The sequence below is a fragment of the Bactrocera dorsalis genome, chromosome 2, assembly GCF_023373825.1.
Source record: "Bactrocera dorsalis isolate Fly_Bdor chromosome 2, ASM2337382v1, whole genome shotgun sequence".
Classification (NCBI taxonomy): Eukaryota; Metazoa; Arthropoda; class Insecta; order Diptera; family Tephritidae; genus Bactrocera; species Bactrocera dorsalis.
The window spans coordinates 103,463,043-103,484,981 of NC_064304.1; the positions used below are offsets into that span (position 1 = coordinate 103,463,043).

Below are 21,939 nucleotides of genomic sequence, written 5' to 3' on the forward strand. Positions count from 1 at the left end.
TCTTAAGATATCTGGATTTTTTCCATAAATTCAATTATGATCGTATTTTGCGTTCTATTCTTATGTTTTCCCCTACAAAAATAAAGTTAATTACTTTGTAAGAATATAATAAATAAATTCCTGAACTTACATTTTCTCAACCGTCTAACAACACACAGAAATATAAACTGAATATTCAAATCTGTTGGCGATTATCTTCTTGTTTTATTTCTGATAGCAAAACCGATAAAATTGGTTTCGACGACACCCAAAACCGATACAAATTCTGTTTCGAATAGCAAACCAATAATATCGGATTTCATGACACCTATGTACTACTTTTTTTGATCGGTTTCAATTCCGTATTCGACAACTATCAGATTACACAACACCCCCGAATTACATGGAATTCAGTACGGTAATAACGACATGAATTAAAAATACATACATACATATTTACGCCCGAAATTTAATGATGCGAGAGATTCGTACATATGTACATATGTACTTACATACATGTGTACGTACCGAGTTCTTTCACCACACGATCTAATTCAACACGAATGAGGTGGGGTGAGATTCCCACATAACTTCTAAAGTTTCATTCGGTTGACAGCGAACAAACACACAAACAGTTTTTTTTGGAAAAAGTGCTGCTCTTGTTTAAACAATTTTGGTTAAATAAGAAATGAATCAACTATTTTTTTGATGCAAAACGAAAGTAACTATTTGAAAGTTTAACTTCAAGTAAGTTTCATTTTAATCGGTGGATTCTTTTATGATGTATGGCTGTGTAAACAAAAAATATATGGTTTTTTACCACATTTTGTCCGAGTGCCACGCCCCCTTTATATATTTCTTCAAATTATAATGACATAAACCTTCCTCTTCAAGCAATCTATCTATTGAAAAAAACCGCATCAAAATCAGTTGCTTAGTTTTCAAGATTTAAACATTTAAGGGGACAAAAGGACAGAAAAAGTGACTTTGTTTTATAATAACTATGTAGTGATAGTGAAGTGAATAAAATATAAAATAACCAAGAACTGAAAGTATTTCCGTACCAAAGGCAATAACGTGCAGGCAGCGCTCAACGGCAATTATTTTAAGTTTTTAACTTCGCAGTTTGTCCTTTGAAACTATGAATAAAATTAGTTGAAATGTATATTCTCCTAACTTTGCCTTTTTGCTTTCAGAAAATGGTATGCTGAAGTGGAACGAGCACGTCGCAAGGGACGTAAGCCGCTGCTACGTAATGCTATTCTGCGCACATTTTGGGTGTCCGCAGTTGTGGATGGCATAATATCATTAATTTATATGGTCATTAAGTAAGTAAAAGATGAAATAATGAAAGAATCTTCTGAGTTCTACTTTTCTACAAATATAACTGCGCCCTTATTTATATGTAAATCCTTTGTTTGCGTTAACAGATCACTCATACCCGCTGTTTTGGCGCAATTATTGATGCAATTTCAAAAGCAAGTGTCACTCTCTTCAAATCGCTCAGCGAATATAACAACAACAGCCACTGAGATAGTGAATGCGACAAGCCGAGCGATACGTTCCATTGATGCAGCCGTGAAAAACATGTCTTTGTTGTCGGCTGATGCTGGAGGAGGTAAGTGTATTCATGTATGGACTTCAGTTAGTATGCATTAAATTATTAGATCATAAAGATTATAGTGAAATAAATTGCGGAGAATCACCAATAAAAAGGCCACTTCGCTTCTTGATTTTTGTAATCCAAGCCACACCCTTACCGACAAAATATAGTATTTGTATTGAAGTTTAATTGACTGTCCATCCGTCGGGACGAAAGAAGAGAACCGTTCACTCTGTAGCCTTTGTTAAATTTTTCAGAAATGTTTCTGCCAGAAATAACAGCAAGATGCAAGCCTTCATCGAGAAGGAAAATCCTATCTAACCAATAGTTCCGCTGATATAAGTATGTTGATGGTTAAAAAATTTTGACCCAGCGACCTCAAGGTCTTCAATTTGTCACAAACCACTCTGAAAATACACAAATAAAATAAAACTAGCTGAGAGGTTCGTCTACCGAAACATGGGTTCATATCCCCTTGTTGCTTCTGAGGTTTGCTCTGCATATAAGTCTACATAACCATCAGCTTAGCTTCATGTTAACACCAACAGCATTTGACCAATCAGTGACTATCGGCAAGACGATTTTTACGACACCAGAACAATATCAGATTTATATCCTCCAATCTTCCCCACTTTCCAACTTTTCCTTATCATTTTGGTCAATATGCTACATAAGAGACCTCAGTATAGGTGACTAACATTTCATAGTCGCTAAATTTATTTCCAGTAAGCACTTTTATTGAGGTCTGAGAGGCGAAAAAAAGATGGGCTGTGCCGGGTTCAGAGTATGTCCTGAATGCAAAAGCAATGTAAACCCCAATTTATACACTGTTACTATCGTTATCAAGGATAAGTCCTTGTATGTATATTTCATATTTTTATAGTGCTAACTATATCGTACAAACTCACTTTATTATGAGGTTAGGTCGATCCTAACAGGGATCTTACTTATCGGCTTACAAAGTTTCTAGCGAAGACAGATATTTCTTAATTAGCTTTGAGTGCACAGTTAACGAGCTCAGTACTAGTATTGTCACTTTGCTGTCATAGTGAATGGTCACTTCCCTAAAAGAGGTTGCACTTCATAGCAGTACGTCTACTGCCACCTTGATTCCACCATTTCTGCCTGAAAATCATTACAGTGGTCTAGCAGCCTAGAGCTAAGATTGACGGCGAGCTCCTTACACGAAACCTCCCTTCTATCTTTCCCTCCTACCTTCGACCTATCAGTGAAGAGTCTCACTATATCTCTTCTCCAGCGGCTTCTCCCTCGGTATGTGAGCAGAGAAAAAATCGCCATGAGTGTGACCTTTACGACATCCATCTTTTCATGCATACAGTTGAAGGAGGAGAGCATTTCGGCGTGTTCTTTCTGCTCATTCAAACTAATTTTAAGCGAATATTGCCATAGCCAGAAGTCACATGGAGCTAAAGCAGGTGGATGCGGTGGTTGCGGCACGATATCGTTTTCTGAGCCCATAGATCTAAGGCTCATCGCCAGTAGTAATATGTTTTATGACATCCTGGTAGTCAGAAAGCATTGTCCCACAGACGTTAACGCAACGCTGTTTTTAGTGATTTTAGAACCAATCGTACTTTCACTTTTCTTAAGCGTAAATGATCTTTCAAAATGGTTTTCACTGATCCTTCCGATATTCCAACGATGTCAGTAAGATCTTTGGCTGTTAATCATCGATTCGCAAGCATCAATTCCTTTGTTGATCAACAGTTGATGTTGATGGCCGTCCTGAACGTGGTTCGTCGTCTACGCGCAAATCTAGAGTACAGAAATAGTTGATATGTATATATGTATGTATATCTACGTATGGGCGTGAGTAATCTGAGGACAAAGCGAACCGTTTGCGTCAATTAAGTTGTCTGACAATTAGCTGAGTGCACTATTGATTGGCTTGCTCGAACTGATTACGACACTGCAATTGCTGATATCATTCAATCAATTTCTTTCATTTCGATTTACTCATTTCTTCTTTCCCACATACACGTGCCAGTACTTACATACTTATGTATATAAATATTTGTTTTCTTTGCAGCATCATCTAACATCCTTGACGTCGCCGGAAAATCTGCGACAACTGAGCAACCTGAATTCAGTGATATCGAAGATCCGTTATGGTTTGTATTCAACGATATTTATTGCTTGAGCACTATTTTGGTAACATCCACACTCTTGGGTTGCTTTCTTATACATCATGTGGATTTGAGGCAGCGTTTGATGGGCGCACGCGTGCGCATCGCTTGTTGCTCGCTGATTTACAGAAAGGTGAGTGAATACTTGAGCAATAATCGCTCATGGTGGTTTCTCCTTGGATGAGGCTCATTTCTGGCTGAATGGCTTCGTCAATAAGCAAAATATGCGTTATTGGTCAGGCGGCAATTCACACGTACTCCTTGAATCACCATAGCATCCCGAAAAAAACGGTTTGGTGCGGTTTATGGGCCGGCAGCGTCGTTGGGCCGTACTTCTTCCGTGATGACCAAGACCGGCACGTTACTGTGAATGGGAATCTCTACTGCTAAATGATAACTGAATATTTTTGGTTTAAATTGGATGATATGGACTTGAACAATGAGTGGTTCCAACAGGACGGCACCACAAGCCACACAGCGAATGTTACAATCGATTTATTGAAAACCAAGTTTGGTGAACGTGTTATCTCACGAAATGGCCCAGTCAATTAGTCGCCTGGGTCGTGCCATTTGACTCCGTTAGACTAATTCCTGTGGGTCTAGGTCAAATCTATGGTCGATGCCAACAAGCCATCGACGATTGATGAACTTCGTGCGAACATGAAATTGCAGCAGGATCGGTCGATTTATGCTTGAAAACCGTCGAAAATTGGGTTGAGCTTCTAGACTTCTGCAAGCGTGCCTGTGGTGGCCGTGCCAAAGAAATCGAATTCCATGCATGATTCGTTGAAAACACTTCAAAAGAGAAGGTCTGAATAGTATTGCCGCCTTATACCATGATCAGACCGAAAGTTTGAAAGGATTAGATTACATTTAAGCCCTTCATTAATCAGGCCGTTCTCACTGCCGTTGGAAAGATGAAAAAAACAACTGTTTTTGTCATTCAAGAATTCACATCGTTCAATATTTATCTAAAGAAAACATTGTCATATAGTATTTTGTAATAAAAGCCGTATTCTTTTAAATATTTTCCATATAATAGAAATAATGGACGCATTTTTTTCACTTGGGAAGTCGATTTTCAGGGTAAATTAGATTCATTGCTTTAAAAAAAAATAGTTTGTTTACATTTTTTTCCCCTTTGTAGTTTCTAAGTCAGCAATGATAATGTAATTTATAAGATTAGTGGGATAAACCACTCAACAGCCAAAACCGTGTGATTAAGTGTCTGTCTAAACATGGTATTATTAGATAACAATAAAAACCTTTATTTTCTCTTTATTTCACACTACTCTTTTTGTTAAGTTACTAAAGTCTACAATTTTTTTTTCTTTTCACTTTCCAATGTTTTTTTTTCAATGTCTTTATGATTCCATTATCATGCTTTAATTTCAGACACTTCGCCTCTCAATGCGCTCCGCTGGCCAAACTCCAGCCGGATATCTAATCAATTTGCTCTCGAACGATGTTAATCGTCTTGACTACGCTTTCATTTACATGCACTGGATCTGGATAATGCCATTGAATGCCATGCTGATTTGCTATCTCATTTGGCGAGGCATTGGTTGGGCAGCAGTTGTGGGCGTGGTCAGTCTACTTCTTAAAACCATACCCGCGCAAACCGGTTTCAGTAAATTGACTTCCAAGTTGCGTATGAAAATCGCCAAACGTACCGATGCGCGGGTCGGCATCATGAACGAATTGGTGCAGGGTATTCAGGTGATCAAAATGTATGCATGGGAGAAACCCTTTCAGGCTGTGGTCGGCGAGGCGCGTCGTCGTGAAATCAAGCAAATTCGTTATGCATCATATTTACGTGGCTTCCATTTGAGTACGATGGTGATTACGAAACGTTCCACACTCTATATAACCATTGCAGCGGCTGTACTTATGGGTAATCAAATTTCAGCCGATATTGTTTTCTCTGCGGCCACTTATATTAATTCATTGCATTTGTTCGCCGCCATTTGGTATCCGATTGCTGTGTCTTTCGGTGCTCAGGCACTAGTCTCACTAAATCGTGTCGAAACCTTCCTGCAGCAGGAGGGACACGACGAGAAAGCACATGGGCTGACACATAAAAAAGATTCAAAAACGAGCGAAAGCAGCGCCGCCAATGCCATTGTACTCAAACAGGTGAATGCGAATTGGGATCTGACGAAACCGCAGCATACCCTACAGGATATTAATTTGGAAATAAAGCGTGGTCAGTTGTGCGCTGTTATTGGTCCCGTGGGTGCGGGCAAGGTATATTCTATATTTTTATTTTACACTTTAAAGGCACTTTCACTTACAAAAATATAATTTTTTTGCAGAGTTCATTGCTACAGCTACTGTTAGCCGAACTGCCAATCACAGATGGCGAAGTTGTCATACAAGGCGAACTCTCGTATGCCGCTCAGGAGCCTTGGCTGTTCACCGGCACTGTGCGCAATAATATACTCTTTGGCGAGCCTTACGATCGCAAGCGTTATAATGAGGTAACGAAGTGCTGTGCGCTTTCGACCGATTTCCAGCAGCTTAGTAATGGCGATAAGACAATTGTAGGCGAGCGCGGCGCGTCACTGTCGGGTGGTCAACGTGCGCGTATAAGGTTAGTTGCGGTGTATAAAGCGTATATGATTTGCAAAAACAAATATTAACTGCGGTTGCAACGAAGCTGTAATACCCTTCACAAATAAAAAATGTTCCACGTAAGAACTTCATATTGATCGGTTCGTCTGTATGTCAGCTATATGATAGTGTATTCTTATTTGAACTCTCCGCAAAGCTCATACGGCTGTGTAAACTGATAGCAATATCAAAAGCTCCATCAGAATCGGGAAGAACCTCTCCGAGCCGTTAGATACAAAGCGAGCTTTCAGATAAGGCGATTTCCTATCGTGCGACTTCTTCAATCTACTATTGGAGAAAATAATTACGGTTGCAGAAATAAATAGAGAAGGTACCATCTTCTGTAAGAGTGTACAGCTGCTGGCGTAGGTCGATGATATTGTTATCAATAACCGCGCCAATTAATTCTACTTTCTCCAGACTGGATAAGGAAGCGAAGCAAATGAGCCTGTAGTGAACGAGGGCAAGACGAAATATCTCCTGTCATCAAACAAACTGTCGTCGACCTCGCGACTTGACTCCCAAGTCAGTCATAACTTCGAAGTCGTAGATAATTTCATCTTTCTTGAAACCAGCATTAACACCAATAACAATTTCCAGCCTCAAAATCCAATGCAGAATAACTCTTGCCAACAGGTGCTGCTTCGGACTGAGTAGGCAATTGAGAAGTAAAGTCCTCTCTCGACGAACAAAGACCAAACTCTATAAGTCGCTCATCAATAGTCCAGCGAATTAGGAGACAACGGCTGCGCTGGCTAGGTTGTGTCGTCGTAAAGGATGAAAATACTCCAGCTCTGACTATTCGACGCAGTAACCGCCGGGGGAAGCAGGGGAAGTGGAAGACCTCCACTCCGTTGGAAAGACCAGATGGAGAAGGTCCTGGGTACACTTAGAATTTCCAATTGGCGACAAACAGCGAAAAGGAAGACGACTGGCGCGCTGCTGTAAACTCAACGAATAAAATCTATATGTATTTCATAGGGTCTCCGACGATTATAAACTTTATGATAGGACAGAGTTTTTCAACTGAGTTTGAAGTTTCTTAAACATTGTGAACTATAATGATACTGTCCTTCAAAAAAATATTTTTGTAACACTTTTCTTTGAAATTTTCTAGCTTGGCACGTGCGGTTTACAAACCAGCTTCCATTTATTTACTCGATGATCCGTTAAGCGCCGTCGATGCACACGTCGGTCGTCACCTTTTCGACAAAGTAATTGGACCACGCGGTTGTTTGGCCACTGAAAAGGCCACACGGGTGTTGATTACCCACCAAGTACACTTCTTGACCGAAGCCGATTGGATTGTGACCATTGAAAATGGACGTATCTCGCGGCAAGGCACCTACGAGGAGCTGTCGAAAAGTGACCTTGATTTTGCCAAATTACTTGAACGCATAAAGGAGGAAGATGAAGCCGTCGAGAGTGAGAACGAATCGATTTTATCACATGAAACCACCTATGAGGATGAGGAAACTCCTTATATTGATGGTGTGCGTGATGGTTATCAACCGCTGCGTCGTACCAGTTGCACCAGCGCTGATGGTTCGCTAACGAGAAAATCGGCAAGTTTGGCTTTGAGCTCTGAACAGGATCTCTCCGATGATTCTGGTTTGGCGGAGGACCAGGCAAAAGGCGTGGTTTCCGGACGCGTTTGGTGGGAATATTTCCGCGCTGGCAGCAGTGTATGCGGTCTAGTCTTTATGACCTGCGTCATGTTGTTGTCACAAGTGGTTTGCAGCGGTTCTGATTATTTCGTAAATATTTGGACGCAACAAGAATACTTGCGTTCGCTCAGTAAGCCAACAACTTTCACCACCTTCGAGTGTTTGTATATATACGGCGCACTCATCGTCGCCGTTGTGTTGGTGAGTAAGCAATGAATGTAAGATAAATGTGTGTTCGTTCTAAAGAATTTTTTTTTGTCTCACGCATTTTCACAGCTGACCATATATCGTGACTATCTCTTCTTCAAAGTCTGCATGCATGCCTCAAAAGTGCTGCACGATCGCATGTTTGGCTGCATACTCCGTGCAACAATGCGTTTCTTCGACACCAATCCCTCGGGTCGCATTCTAAATCGTTTCTCCAAGGATATGGGCGCCATTGATGAGTATCTACCCAAATCTATTATGGACTTCATACAAATCTCTTTGGTTATGTTTGGCATATTGATTGTGATCTCTGTCATCAATCCCATTCTGTTGTTGGCAATTTTAATTGTAGCCATAGTTGATTACTGGATTTTACAGTTATATTTGCGTCCTTCGCAGGACCTCAAGCGCTTGGAGGGCATTTGTAAGTTCGGCAATAAGCCTAAAAAATTATTCTCACAATTATTGTTATTATTAACTTTGAATCTCACATCACAGGTCGTAGTCCAGTCTTCTCTCATCTCTCCGCCTCACTGTCTGGCATTGCGACTATACGCGCACGTGAATTACAAGATATTGTCATAAAGGAGTTTGATAGTCTACAGGATGTGCATAGCGCCGTCTGGCAACTGACAATGGCTGCAAATACTGCATTGGGCTTGTGGTTGGACTGTGTCAGCTGTTGCTTCCTTGCCTCGGTGACATTTAGTTTTTCGTTAATGGGAACTCGTAAGTGTTGTGCATTTTAAAATAAAAAAATGAATCTACATATCTTAATAGAGATAGATTTTTTACCGTGTAGCCTAAATGTAGGCAACGTTTTATATTTATTCTTTAAAAGGGGGTAGTTGCGGTAAAGCTCGTAATCTTCTATTGAACGCGTACTTTTTCGATATAATTAGGACGTTTGACTTACTTTATCCATATTCCATTTTGAAAACCAAATTTGAAAATTAAAGGTCCGTCATATATCTGCTGGTGCATACGTTTTAGCGATATATTGATGTCTCAAGTCACTCAAAGGTATATAGGTTCAAGGCCTCAGTGTAAAAATTGCAGAACAAAAAAATAGTAACAAAGATTTTTGATTCATTTGTCATTTCTTCTTCTTCTTTACTGTCGTTGACACCACTTACGCGGTGATAGCCGAATTTACTACAGTGCGTCATTGGAGAATTCAAGCGAAGCCAGGTGCTTCTCCAACTGGCCTTTCCAACGGAGTCCTCTTCCTCTACTTCTCCCTGCACTTTCAGAGCTCTAGTGTTTTCGTCCATTCGGACAACATGACCTAGCCACCGTAACCGCTGTCTTTTAGTTTGCTGAACTATGTCAATGTCGTCATATATCTCATACAGCTCATCGTTCCATCGAATGCGGTATTTGCCCTGGCGAATGCGCAAAGGACCATAAATCTTCCGCAGAACCTCTCTCTCGAACACTCGTAACGTCGACTCATCAGATGTTGCCATCGTCCATGCCTCTACACCATATAGCAGGACAGGATTAATGATTGACTTATAGAGTTTGGTTTTTGTTCGTCGAGAAAAGACTTTATTTCTCAATTTTCTACTCAGTCCGAAGTAGCACTTGTTGGCAAAAGTTATTCTGCGTTGGATTTCGAGGCTGGCATTGTTCTTGGTGTTAATACTGGTTCCAAGATAGACGAAATTATCTACGGCTTCGAAGTTATGACTGTCAACAGTAACATTGGAGTTCGGAGCGGTCCTTACCAACGTCAGTCTGCACAGCCGTATTAGTTTTGTGAGGATACCAAATTCAGACATCGCGTCAAAAGCAGCTTTGAAATCGGCGAAGAGGTGGTGTGTGTCGATTCTCTTTGCACGGGTCCTTTCCAAGATTTGGCGCACGGTAAATATTCGGTCGGTTCTTGATTTTCCAGACCTAAAGCCACGCTGATAAAGTCTAATCTGCTTGTTAACGGTGGACTTTAATCTTTCACACAATACGCTCGATAGAACCTTATATGCGATATTGAGGAGGCTTATCCCACAGAGCAGAGCACATTTAAATTCCAATCGTCGGGCATGATTTCGTCCGACCATATTTTACAAAGAAGTTGAAGCATACTCTTTATCAGTTCTTCGCCGCCGGGTTGGAATAGCTCGTCCGACAATGGGGGCGTTTGTTACGTGGGGGGTCTCAAAACCAACGCACAACCCAGCGGATCAAGAGGATGTTTCGCTTTCCCACTTTTGCTCGCCTTCAAACGGACATTCTTTGCCCAGAGGATACTTGGTATAGGACCGGAAGTCGTGAGCTGCTTGAGTCATACTTATGTAAAAGAATTGTTTCTGGCCACACCCTCACTTGCGTGAACTTCTACACACGACTCCATCTTCCATAATAATTATAAATTCCATAATATTTTCCATTTAATATACTGTATACCTAATACATTTTTTATCTACCGTTTTCTAACCACAAACACAACAAATTATTTTATTAGAAACCTTCAGCGGCAACGTCGGTTTGGCCATCTCTCAAGCCATGGTACTCACCGGCATGGTGCAGTTTGGCGTACGCCAAGTAGCCGAATCATTACAACAGATGACTAGCGTGGAGCGCGTACTCGAATATACAGATCTGGAACAAGAATCGGAAATCAAGAAACAACCACCGCCCTCTTGGCCCACACATGGGCAAGTTGAATTTAAGGATCTATCACTACGTTACGACCCCAACAATCCACCAGTGTTGAAACACCTGAATATCACAATCGAACCCAGTTGGAAGGTGGGCGTGGTCGGACGCACTGGTGCCGGTAAGAGTTCGCTTATTGGTGCGCTCTTCCGTCTCTCGCAGCTGGAAGGTGACATCATGGTCGATGGCATTGAAACCGGCAGTATTTCGCTGGAGGCACTGCGTTCGAAAATCTCGATTATACCACAAGATCCGGTGCTATTCTCCGCTACCATACGCTACAACTTAGATCCGTTCGATAAGTACGGTGATGCTGATTTGTGGCGCGCGCTGGAGGATGTGAGTTTCTGATATCTCTATTATATTTTATATTTGCATGTTATATGTGTTTGTAAATGCTTTTAGGTGGAGCTCAAGGCCGCCATACCCGACTTGGATTATATGGTGACACAACGCGGCAGCAACTTCAGTGTGGGTCAACGTCAGCTGTTGTGCTTAGCGCGCGCCATTTTGCGCAACAATAAAGTGCTCGTATTAGATGAGGCCACCGCCAATGTGGATCCACAGTGCGTATTCCAAAAATACTAATTTCCTAATTAAATTTTTAATTATTTGACATTTTTTTTTATTTTTCAACACAGAACCGATGCGCTCATCCAAACCACCATTCGCACCAAATTCAAGCATTGCACTGTGCTAACTGTTGCTCATCGTCTACACACCGTTATGGATTCGGATCGCATACTCGTGATGGATGATGGTCGCGCACGCGAATTCGATATACCACACCTGCTGCTGAAGAAGCAAAATGGCGCTTTGCGTCAAATGGTCGATGCTACGGGCGCCGAGGCAGAATCACTTAAGAAAATCGCCAGCGAATCATACAATATGAAGCAACGGGCTTAAATGTGCCAGCTGCTGTTTTGTAGTAGTTCTAACTGAAAACACGAAACCTTAACGGTGCTTAAAAGTGGCATTTTTTAAATAGCGACGTGCTCAAAAATTGATTTTGCGCATGCGTAGTTAATGCGAATGTACAATATAAGTGAAACTAACTGCCTTTATATAAGAATAGTATAGTTTTTAGGGAATTTTTTAACTAATGTTAGCTTATTATTTGGGGGAACACTTCAATATAAAATAAAAAATATATGTACACATGTACAAACATACATATGTGCTTTAGAATAATTAGTCTTTTTTACATAATAGATGTGTATGTTTGTTAGTCTCAGCCTCCTTTTCTTACTGTTTTCGAAAAATGCATGCATATACATAAGTTCCAAAAGCAACGCGATATTGAAAACTTTTTATTTTGAAATTACATTTAAAAGAAATATTTTATGTAAAAAATTTTGTCACATTTACATTTATTTGTTTACTTCATTAAACTATTTCTGTTTTTCATTATAATTCTTAAATATTTAAGTTAAGTAATGATAATTTTTTTTCTACAAATTACAACAGAAGACACCTTTAACATTTTTTAATACTTTTTTCGTTTAAGAATCAAATTCTATTTAAGGATTCAAAAATGCATATTTTAGAATTTTAAATAAATAATTAAAATAAATATATTTTTTTAAATAATTACAAAATACAATATTTTTTATTCTATAAATATATAATTTAAAAAAATTAAATAAAAAAATTGTAATAATTAAAAAATTAAATACATATGGGGTATTCCATACCAAATCGACCACTTTTGAACCCGACCCCTTTAGATTTTGCTGAAACTTATCCATCCTTTTCTACCCTTTGAAAAACATTTTTGAGAATTTTTTCAAAATTTTTTGTCCAACTTCAAAAAAGTTATGAATTTTTCAAAAAAAATGGCTTTTTTATTTTCAAATAGCCATAACTTTTGTAGAAATTGACTTTTGGGGACCTTTTTTTTTAATTTTTGTTTTTGAATGAACTTTTCGAAAAAATACACAAAAAAAAAATTTAACACGATCAAATATATAAAATAATCGGTTTTTTTTAAGAGAAAGTCTTTTGCCTTCCAACTTTACTCTTGAGCTTTGAACTAACCACGTAAAAGTTCATAGCGGGTCGTCTCCAGCCAGTCCACACCACCCAAAAATATATCTATTGGAAGTATGTGCACTGTGAAGATGCCACTGGAAGTAGGTTTCGCGGTATAGTTATCAAAAGTAGTCGAAGTGAGTGTTTCGGATCTCTCTCTGGGACCTTCAATGCGTCCAGCTTCTCAGAGTCTGATAGCAACTTTAGCAGCAATGTGTAGTATTTGCATGATATGTTCGTGGGTGCTATGTATATGTAGAATGACATTAAGGGGTTACGTGGGCTTTAACGACCGAAAAAATGTCTCTTTTCACCAATTTATTTTTCATATTATATAATAAAAAATTTCATAAATAAAAAAATAATTTGTTACAACTTTTGAGCATATCAAAGAGTAACATTTGAATAGTATTTTGTGAATTTTTCATAAAAAATTGTAGAAAATTCAGTCATTGGTTGGCTTCCTGAGGCACCGCCCAAAACCATCTCCTCGCGGTGATCAGCATAACAGACGAAGAATCAGATGAAAATAAAAAAAATAAGTTTCATCGGTTAGTGGATGTGTATAGGTCGTGATTAATCAAAGGTTTTTGGAAAAACACATTTTTTGCAAAGTTGATCGAAAAAAATCTTCGATCTGTCTTATTTAAAAGAACTGTGAAAAATTAAAAAAAACTAAAAAAGTAAAAAAAAATATAACAAAATATAACAAAATATATAGAAAATATAACAAAAAGTATTTATTAAAAAAAAAAATATTAAAAAAAAAATATTAAAAAAAAAATATTTAAAAAAAATATTAAAAAAAAAATATTAAAAAAAAATATTAAAAAAAAAATATATTTAAAAAAAATATTAAAAAAAATATTAAAAAAAAAATAAAAGAAAAAAAAATAAAAGTTTCGGTGCAACCGAAATTAACGTTTTTTCTTGTTTTTTGTTTCTTTGCCTGAAAAGGCTGATGAAAGGCAAGGTTTTGAGACGACAGACAGGGATCCAAGCAGCATGCACCTCGGCTCTCAAGGCGATTCCGGAGAATGCCTTCCGTGACGCCTTCACTGCTTGGAAATCGCGCTGGTAGCGCTGCACCGACGCAAAAGGAGCCTATTTTGAAAATTTTTAAAGAATTGTATCGATTAGTTCAATCATATTTTTAAAACGACTCAGACATATTATTTTCCGGACAAACCCAGTATGTCTTAATATATATTTCTTTAATATTATTTTAAACTGTAGTTCCAAAAAAGAGATCTAAAGTTGAATTGCTCTAACTTCAATTCCACCAAGTGGAGTTGAAAAGCGTAATAGGCATATTTTTTAGGGATATTTTAGGTATGTGGCTTCCCCAAGGAAAACTTTCATTTTCAAAACTTTTAAATCTTACATAATCAATAATGCATATGTATGTATATGTATACACAATATATTCTATTTATTTTCATAGCATTTTACATACTCTTGCGCTGCTTCTCGTCTTAATTAATTAACAATCAATGTGTGTCTTTATCAATATTGCTTTCGAAAATACACCGAATCAAATTAGAACAAATAAAAATCATCTACAGACCTAGGCACATCGGCTGTATGCGTCCAATACAAGCTCCAATGTGTTATGGATGTATGTAAAATCATTATGCATGCAATTATTATAAAATCTTTAACAAATAGGTATTTATACTGATAACAAGTGGCTTATTTATCTACTTAAATATATATATTTGTATGTATGTATGTATGTATTTGTCGCTATATATCATCAACGGGTTGCACAATTAGCTAATGAATTTGTGTGTAGGTAAAAAAAATGCAAAATGTTAAAACTAAATTAAATATATATAGCTATTTAAGAGCAAAGGCACACGGGGCATGCGCGCAAACCGAAGCTACAGGCAAAAACTTTATTTTTGACTGGCATTATCGTCATTTGTTTGCTCCTCTGTCGCTTTCTTTTGTCCATCACCTGTTGGCGAATTTCGCGGATATGTGCGCGTTATGGAGCGTTCGAAGAAGCGCACCGAAGAAATGCAACTTTCGCCGGAAAATAGTTGTGATTGTGTATTGGTTGCGCTGCTTACGCTTTGATCACCGCTACTTTGCGCATTCGAGCTTGCGGAATGTGTAACCGGCGTGGAAGTCTTCTGTCTGTCCAGTTGAGTGCTGCCGCCGTTATTGGTGCGCGGTGTCATCGTTTCAATGATGGATTGCAGGAAGGCACTGCGCAACGATTCGTCTGTTGGAGTCGATGATGTGCTCGAAGAACTGGCATGCTTCAGCAGCTCTTTGGTGAGGAAATCGCGTAAATTTAACGGTCGTCCGAAGTCGCTTAGGAACTCGCAATCGCTAGAGCGTGGTTGAGACTGAAGGAAGAATTTTTATTAATATTTTTACACAATTCAGTTAAATTGTTGTTGAGAGCAAGAAAGACAGCGAAAACAGATAGAGAGTAAGAAGCAGATGGAGAGAGAAGAAGAGATAAGAGATATAAATAGAGAGAGAGAGAGACAAAAGTTATGGAAAAAAATGAAAGAATGAAAGGGAGAGATAAGAAAATTAGAGAGAGAAAAGAATGAAAGAGAGGATGAAGAAAAGTATAGAGAGGAAAGAAAGAAATAGAAATAAAAGAAATAAAAATAGAGTACAGAAAGAAGAAGAGAAAGCATAGAAGAAGAAAGGGAGTGAGGAAGAAAAGTGAGAGAGGAAGAAAAGAAAGATAGAGAGTAAGAATAGAAATATGGGGATAAAAAGACAACAGAGATGGAGAGAAAAAGATTAAGATACAGGAAGAAATAATAAAGAGAGAGAGAAAAGAAAGAAAGGGAAGAAAGATAGGGATAAGAAAGAGAAAGAGAGAAGAAAGATAGAGAGAAAAAAACATAGAGAGAGAAGAAAGATAGGGAGAGAAGTGAGATAAATGGAAAGAAATAAAATAAAGAAAATCGAATAGCGAGAGAAGAGAGGCTCCAGTTGAAATTGTGAGAACATAACTTACGCTTTTATTCTTTCGTGACGCATCATGCCCCGCTGTGTCCTTGGTGGACCTATCATGTGTGGGGCTGATGCTTCGCTGTTTCTGGTGCGAGGTATCTTTGTTGGTGTTGACCTCAAGACGCTCAGGACTATGTCTTAATTTTTGTTTTGCTGCCTCACGCGTTGGACTATGAATTGGTGAACGCTCATCGACACTACGCTCAAATTGAACTTCCTTAGTAGCGCTGATTTTTACCGTTTCCACACGTTTAGGGCTGACACCACGCAATGTAGAATCTGGTGAGCGCTGTGGACTCTTCAACACCGCATTATTGACGTCTTTTCTCGGACTATTACGCTGAGCAGTGGCGCCAGTTGTGGGTGCCACACGCTCCGGACTGCTTGAGCTGTTACTATTGCCGACCGCCTTTGCCTCCTTGGTGCGCGCACGCATTGTTGCCGGCCATTTCATGCCCAAACTGAATAGTTGGCGTTCGAATTCACTTGAACCATTCTCAGATGTTGAGGAGAGCTTCTCAATGCCGCTTTCTGCGGCGAAGACACGTGCATGACTGGTGCGCGCATTTTCACCGGCATCCCTCACGGTGGAGGAGAATATTTGCTCTTTTGTTTTGGCCGTGCGAAAAGAATGCTGTAGCAGTTGACGTCGTCTCAGCTCCTCTTCAATGTTTATCGATTCCGATTCGGTTTCTGTATTACTGTTCGTACGTGCGTCGGAGATGTTTTCCAGACTGGCGCTATCGAGAAACTCACCACTCTGAGAATTTGTTGCTAATTGGCGTAAATATTCCTGACGCGTCGGGAACGGTTTTATGGAGAGATTTGCTATGCGTAGGCAGGAGACCAAGTCGTCGATAGTTTCCGGTGATTGTGACTGTTCAGCGCCATCTTGTGGTACACTCAAATTGCGCAGATATGCTGAAAGCGATGGAAACTCACGATAGTCGGGCACTGCGCCACTCTGCGCATTACACAGTTGTGCGATTAGCGTTTCAAATTCCTGATTTATGCGTTGGCTGGTGTCCGCATCCAACTGTGTGACATCCAAATTCATTTCACGCGCATATTCTTCGAATGTGGGGAAGGGTTGCGGTTGCAAAGGTCTGCTGCGTGAAGCCTCAGCTGCTGCAGCAGCTGCACTAACAGTTGTGGCATTTACTCGCGATGTAGCCGGTGTGTCTACCTCGATGATGGTGGATAGCTCGTGTACTACATCATCTTCGGCAAAGTTAGGACTGTAACGTTGCAAAGTAGGCGGTGGTCGCGCCTTACGCCCGCCGCCGCCATGGTGACTCGGATGTGTTGTGCTCGAAGCTTGCGATGGTGGTTCCACATCCTGTGCTGTCAATGGGCGTGAAATGGAAATGCCGCTATCGTGACTCATACCTGTTGGTTTGTGCTTCTCAAGCGGCGCCGCGCTGTCGAGCGCTGATAAACCTTCCGCTGATGTAGCGGCAGTTTGCTGCTCCAATATATCCGGCGGTGTGTAGTCTATAGAGGTGGTTGGTTGTGTTGTCAGAGCCTGGCGTACGCTTGCGCCAGCACTACTGCCACTGCTGATGCTGGTATTTCTATCGACGGATGCGTTTGAGCGTCGACGCGTGCCATCGGGCAATTCGATGTATTCGGTTGAGTTGCGTCCCTCACTTACCGAACTGAGTGTGACCTCCATGAGGCGTTTCTTTTCGGTGCGCACTTTTTGTATGAGCTCGGTTAATTCCGCGATGCGTTGTGTACAGTTCTCAGTGAGTTGCTCATACCGTGCGATTTGCTCTTCAGCACGACGCTCCTCTGTGTCAACTGAGATATCACGCTTCGGTTGCGAATCCGCACTGGCGTTAGTGGCGGTGCGTTCCGTTGATATGCGCGCTGTTTTTCCCCCATTTTGCGCGGCTTGTCGTGGGTGCTGACCCTGCATCTGCTTATCCTGACCCTGCACTTTTTTAGCTTGACCCTGCGCTTGTTTAGCTTGACCTTGCGCCTGCTTGGCTTGTACTGCCGTTGGCACGCGTGTATGTTCCACCGACGCGCGCTGCTGCTGGCTTACACTAGGTGATGCATTGGCCATCACAGTACGTGTATGCGTATTGGTTGAACTTTTATCTGCCTTGCGCGTTACTTTAGCTTCTTGAGCGCGCGGTACGCGTACTCTTGCATCGGCAGCTGATGGCGCTATCTCCTTACGCTGTCTTGCTTGTGGTTGTTTCATTGCTTTTTCACCGCCACTGTGCTGCTCCTTGCGCAGTCGTTGTTGCCAAATCTCCTCAAACATGCGAATGCTAGTCTCTAGTGTAACATCGCTTTGCGTGCGCAATGTGTCTTCCAACTCACTGATAAAACTACGATTTTCCTCGATAAACCGCTGTACACGTTGTATACGTTCTTGCGAATCGGCCAAGTTGACTGTGGCGCTTACACGATTCGAACTGACATTCATAATGGAAGATGAGGGTGTTTCGATGTCCGAAGAGCTTACGCCCAAACCGAGTACGGAATTACGTGACATACCCAACAGACGTTGCACATAGTGTGCTATGAGCGGATTCAAACGCGCTGGACGTTGAGTTGATTTTGTTGGCTGTGTCGTCGTCTGGGCTTCAACGGCAACAGCAGTTGCTGGTATATTAGTAGCGTCGTGAATGTCTGCCCCCTCACCTAATTCTAATTGATCGACCAGCGCATCCACGTCGTTGGCAATGCGAGATGGTAGACTGCGATATGACGTCGAATTGGAGTCATAAGAATTTTGTCGATTTATAGCACCGTGCTTATCATTAGTAGACTCTTTTTGTTGTTGTTGTGGTTTCTCACGCACATTGTTAGCGGAACGTTTAACACCTAAACGGCGCGTCGGTGTATCAATTAAAGTGGATACTTTTCGTGGACTCTTTGTGGGCTTTTTCACTTTCTGTTTGCCACGTCGGCTGCTTTCATTCTTCAACTTTATTATGATTTCTAACGGTTTGTTGCCTGTAGCCTGCACTCTGCACTCCTTGCCGTCTGATTCTGTAATAAATTAAATGTAAATTATAAATGGATTACAAACGAAATAAATCACACATACTTTTCACTAAATTTTCAGCTTGTTTATCAAGAACTTTATCTGTGCTAACTTGGTTACCTTGTGGTTTCTGCATTTTACATAGTTCACGCAGCTTTTGTTCCAATAAAGCTTCTTTTTGTTCGACATCATTTAAATGTTTGCCCAACGGCGATTGTCTGCCATTTTCCTGCGGCACATCCTTATTCAGCATACGTTCACGCTCGCGACGCACATCGCTCACATCGTTTATCACCTGCTGCATGCTATCACCGCTGCCATTCTTATCCAGCTCCTCACACAAGGCTTTACGCAACTCATCTATGCGCAGCAATAATTTTTTTAAGCGTTCAGCTTTTTGTTTGTTCTGATTTGGCTGACCATCGGCGCATTTCAGCAAATCATTACGTATTTTCTTCTTCTGATCATCAACATAACCGAGCAGTATAGAGCAACGGCTGTCAGAGGAACTATTGATTTGATCATGTGGTGAAGCTAAATTCAAACTATCGCCAACGGTTTTAGCGTTGGTGACGCCTTCTTGTGCACTTCCAATGCGAATGTGCTGTTTGTTAATTTCTGGGCAGGTGATGATTGCAGGATGCAAAAATAGGTCTTCTACGGCTGCATTACGTTTTTGTTCGATGCGTGCTTCACGACTTATATATAATTGATGATTTTGGATTCTAACCTGAAAATGTATGTGAAGATATTATTTAATTATAATCGGGTGAGTGTTACAAACTTCGTGGTAAACTTAATTTCCCTGTTCAGGAAAAAAAAACTCACATCAGTCGGATTCAGCAGTTGTGGATATTCCTGCGTTAACGCATCAAGCCTTTCTGTAAGCTCAGCACAATCACGACGTGCTTGTTCGCGTTCAAGCGCTTTACGACCACGTTCATCCGAGCGCGCACTGCAAATAAAAAAATTGTTTAATTATCTATTTTATTTATTTTTTTATTGTAGAATTTTTTGTGCATATTTTTAAAGTTATTAACCTCATTCTTTTGCGCTCCTCATCTCTGTGTAATGCTAATTCTCTTTCCATTTCCGCTTGTGCTACTGCACACGGCCCATTACGTTCGCGAAAAGTAGGTTCATGCACTAGACCCTCGGTGGGTTGTGCATAATCCCGCGTATATTTGTTGTTGTAATCATAGGACTGGACACGATTACGGCTATTTTCGCGCGCATCTTTTTCCTTATCACTTTTACAGCTATCCATTGTAACTGTGTTGCCTGAAAGTGTAATTTGTATGCGACCCGATGTACTACTTTTATGTGGCGATTTAACTGTCGTACTGGCTGTAGTGGCTGCCAGCGATGGTGGTGGGGGCTTAGGTGGTGAACGTGAACGTGTAGGTGAAACGCTGGTGTCACTCTTTGCATTTAAAATTTGCGACACTTGTGTGAAACGTGGTTTTGCTGTGGTTGCTGCTGCTTTACCTTTTTGTTGGGCACGTATTGGCTTTTCAGGACTACTATTTCGCACAATATGGTGAAATTGCCGGTTGCTCTGTGCATATTTATCTTTAATTTCCCCAGCTGTTATGCTTATTGAATCGTTACTATCCACATCGATATCCACAATAACAGCAGGATTTTTGCTGAGGGCAGATTTTTTATTTTTTACATCAGAACTCTTTTCCTGTTCTTCTTCGTCGGTACACGTTGACGAAAGTAGCGAAGAAGATGAGGAGCTTGTGCATGGGCATTTGATTACTTTCGGACATGGGCAAATTGTTACAGATTTTGTCGTTTCACTTTTATTGGAATCACTTAGCATTTCTGCGTCATCTTCGTCACTATGCTGACTGTCATCGTCATCTGACTCGCTCTCAGCACTTGTACAGTGGCAAGTTGATGTGTGATCTTTTGGGCAAATTTTTCGTCTTCGTTTTTTCGGTGTCTTTTTCTTTTTGTCTTTCATTAGAACATTTGGTGTTTGAGTGCCGGCAGTTTGTAGTATCTTCTTTACATTTTGCTTGGGTTTGGCACCTATCCGTTCATTGGTTTTCTTTTTGAATTGTATGCGCTCTTGCTCCTTTGCAGCTTGACGTTCTGCCATTGCTTCGTTCTCAATTTTTGCGGCATTATGTGCTGTACCGATTTGAAATATAGCTTGTCGATATTCATTATTCTTCTGATCCAATACATGTTGCCGCCAACATTCAAGTTCCTGCTCTTTAATAGCCTCAAGATTTCGCAGCTGTCTATCTTTTTCCGCCGCAACATCATTGCGTATTTTTCGCGCCAACTTTTTTGACTCTTCCCGTACCTGCGGAAATTATCCATATCCTTATATATTTGCATCATAATCACAAAATAACTTACCTCAAGTAAACGTTGTTTACGAAGCTCACCTTCCAGTTGCTTTTTTACACGCACAGGATCGTCCAAAATGCTTGGTTTATTACATGCTCGAAATTTTCCATTCACAGTAATATTTACGGACATTTTCGCGTGCTCTCCCAATATGACACAATTTTCAATTACATTTGCCCCGGCACAATTGTAATAGCTAGTTTTTCGCTATATTCAAATCAAATAAAATTGATAACGACAACAAACCAAATGCGCAGACGCGAAAAAACTAATTAAGTTGTGGAGTGACCAGCTGCCTATTTTGTAAGTATTTTATTGTAACTTCAGCCATTTTTGTTGTCATCTTATGCGAAGTGTCAAGTTGGTCACTCAACGCATAAATAGTGCTGCCTATTCTTATGGCAAGAACAGGGCTGCATCTAAGAATTGTTTACTGTTTTTAAAAAGGTTTAGAAGTAATTATTACATATGAAAGAATGAATTATATGTTGAGATACATATTTAGTTATTAAATTTATAGATATGTATAAAAATTTTGAGAATGTATTAATATTTACAAAACTAATTGTTTTTTTTAGTTTACCAGACATTTAAATGTTTCTAAAAAATAGTGCTGCCAAGTTCTGAAAATTGGCAGCACATATACATTGATGACACTTTATAGAAATAACGGAA

At 40.1% G+C, this 21,939-nt stretch overlaps 2 protein-coding genes across 6 annotated transcripts in view; one reads left to right on the plus strand and one right to left on the minus strand.

Annotated features, from left to right (window-relative positions):
• The window catches only part of LOC105222005 (ATP-binding cassette sub-family C member 4), a 63,720-nt gene extending 51,667 nt beyond the window's left edge, over window positions 1–12,053 (plus strand). For 3 of the 5 annotated variants that reach the window (XM_049448980.1, XM_049448981.1, XM_049448982.1), the window contains exons 3-13: window positions 1,176–1,307; window positions 1,410–1,597; window positions 3,633–3,862; window positions 5,125–5,976; window positions 6,045–6,322; window positions 7,460–8,210; window positions 8,286–8,640; window positions 8,715–8,945; window positions 10,684–11,216; window positions 11,283–11,443; window positions 11,519–12,053. In XM_049448980.1, the coding sequence (XP_049304937.1) occupies window positions 1,176–1,307; window positions 1,410–1,597; window positions 3,633–3,862; window positions 5,125–5,976; window positions 6,045–6,322; window positions 7,460–8,210; window positions 8,286–8,640; window positions 8,715–8,945; window positions 10,684–11,216; window positions 11,283–11,443; window positions 11,519–11,783 (3,976 nt within the window). In that variant the 3' untranslated portion in view covers window positions 11,784–12,053. The remainder of the gene's footprint in view (window positions 1–1,175; window positions 1,308–1,409; window positions 1,598–3,632; window positions 3,863–5,124; window positions 5,977–6,044; window positions 6,323–7,459; window positions 8,211–8,285; window positions 8,641–8,714; window positions 8,946–10,683; window positions 11,217–11,282; window positions 11,444–11,518) is intronic. The other 2 variants (XM_049448979.1, XR_007421786.1) reach the window with 2 other exon arrangements.
• A 2,264-nt stretch (window positions 12,054–14,317) lies between these two features.
• Window positions 14,318–21,634, minus strand: LOC105222001 (uncharacterized). Its single transcript, XM_011199157.4, has 6 exons — window positions 21,274–21,634; window positions 19,938–21,217; window positions 19,726–19,852; window positions 18,961–19,627; window positions 15,898–18,902; window positions 14,318–15,265 (listed from the first exon to the last, which is right to left on the minus strand). Exons 1-6 carry the CDS (start codon window positions 21,394–21,396, stop codon window positions 14,807–14,809), a joined length of 5,661 nt encoding a protein of 1,886 aa, XP_011197459.3. The 5' UTR covers window positions 21,397–21,634; the 3' UTR covers window positions 14,318–14,806.
• Window positions 21,635–21,939: the final 305 nt, after the last annotated feature.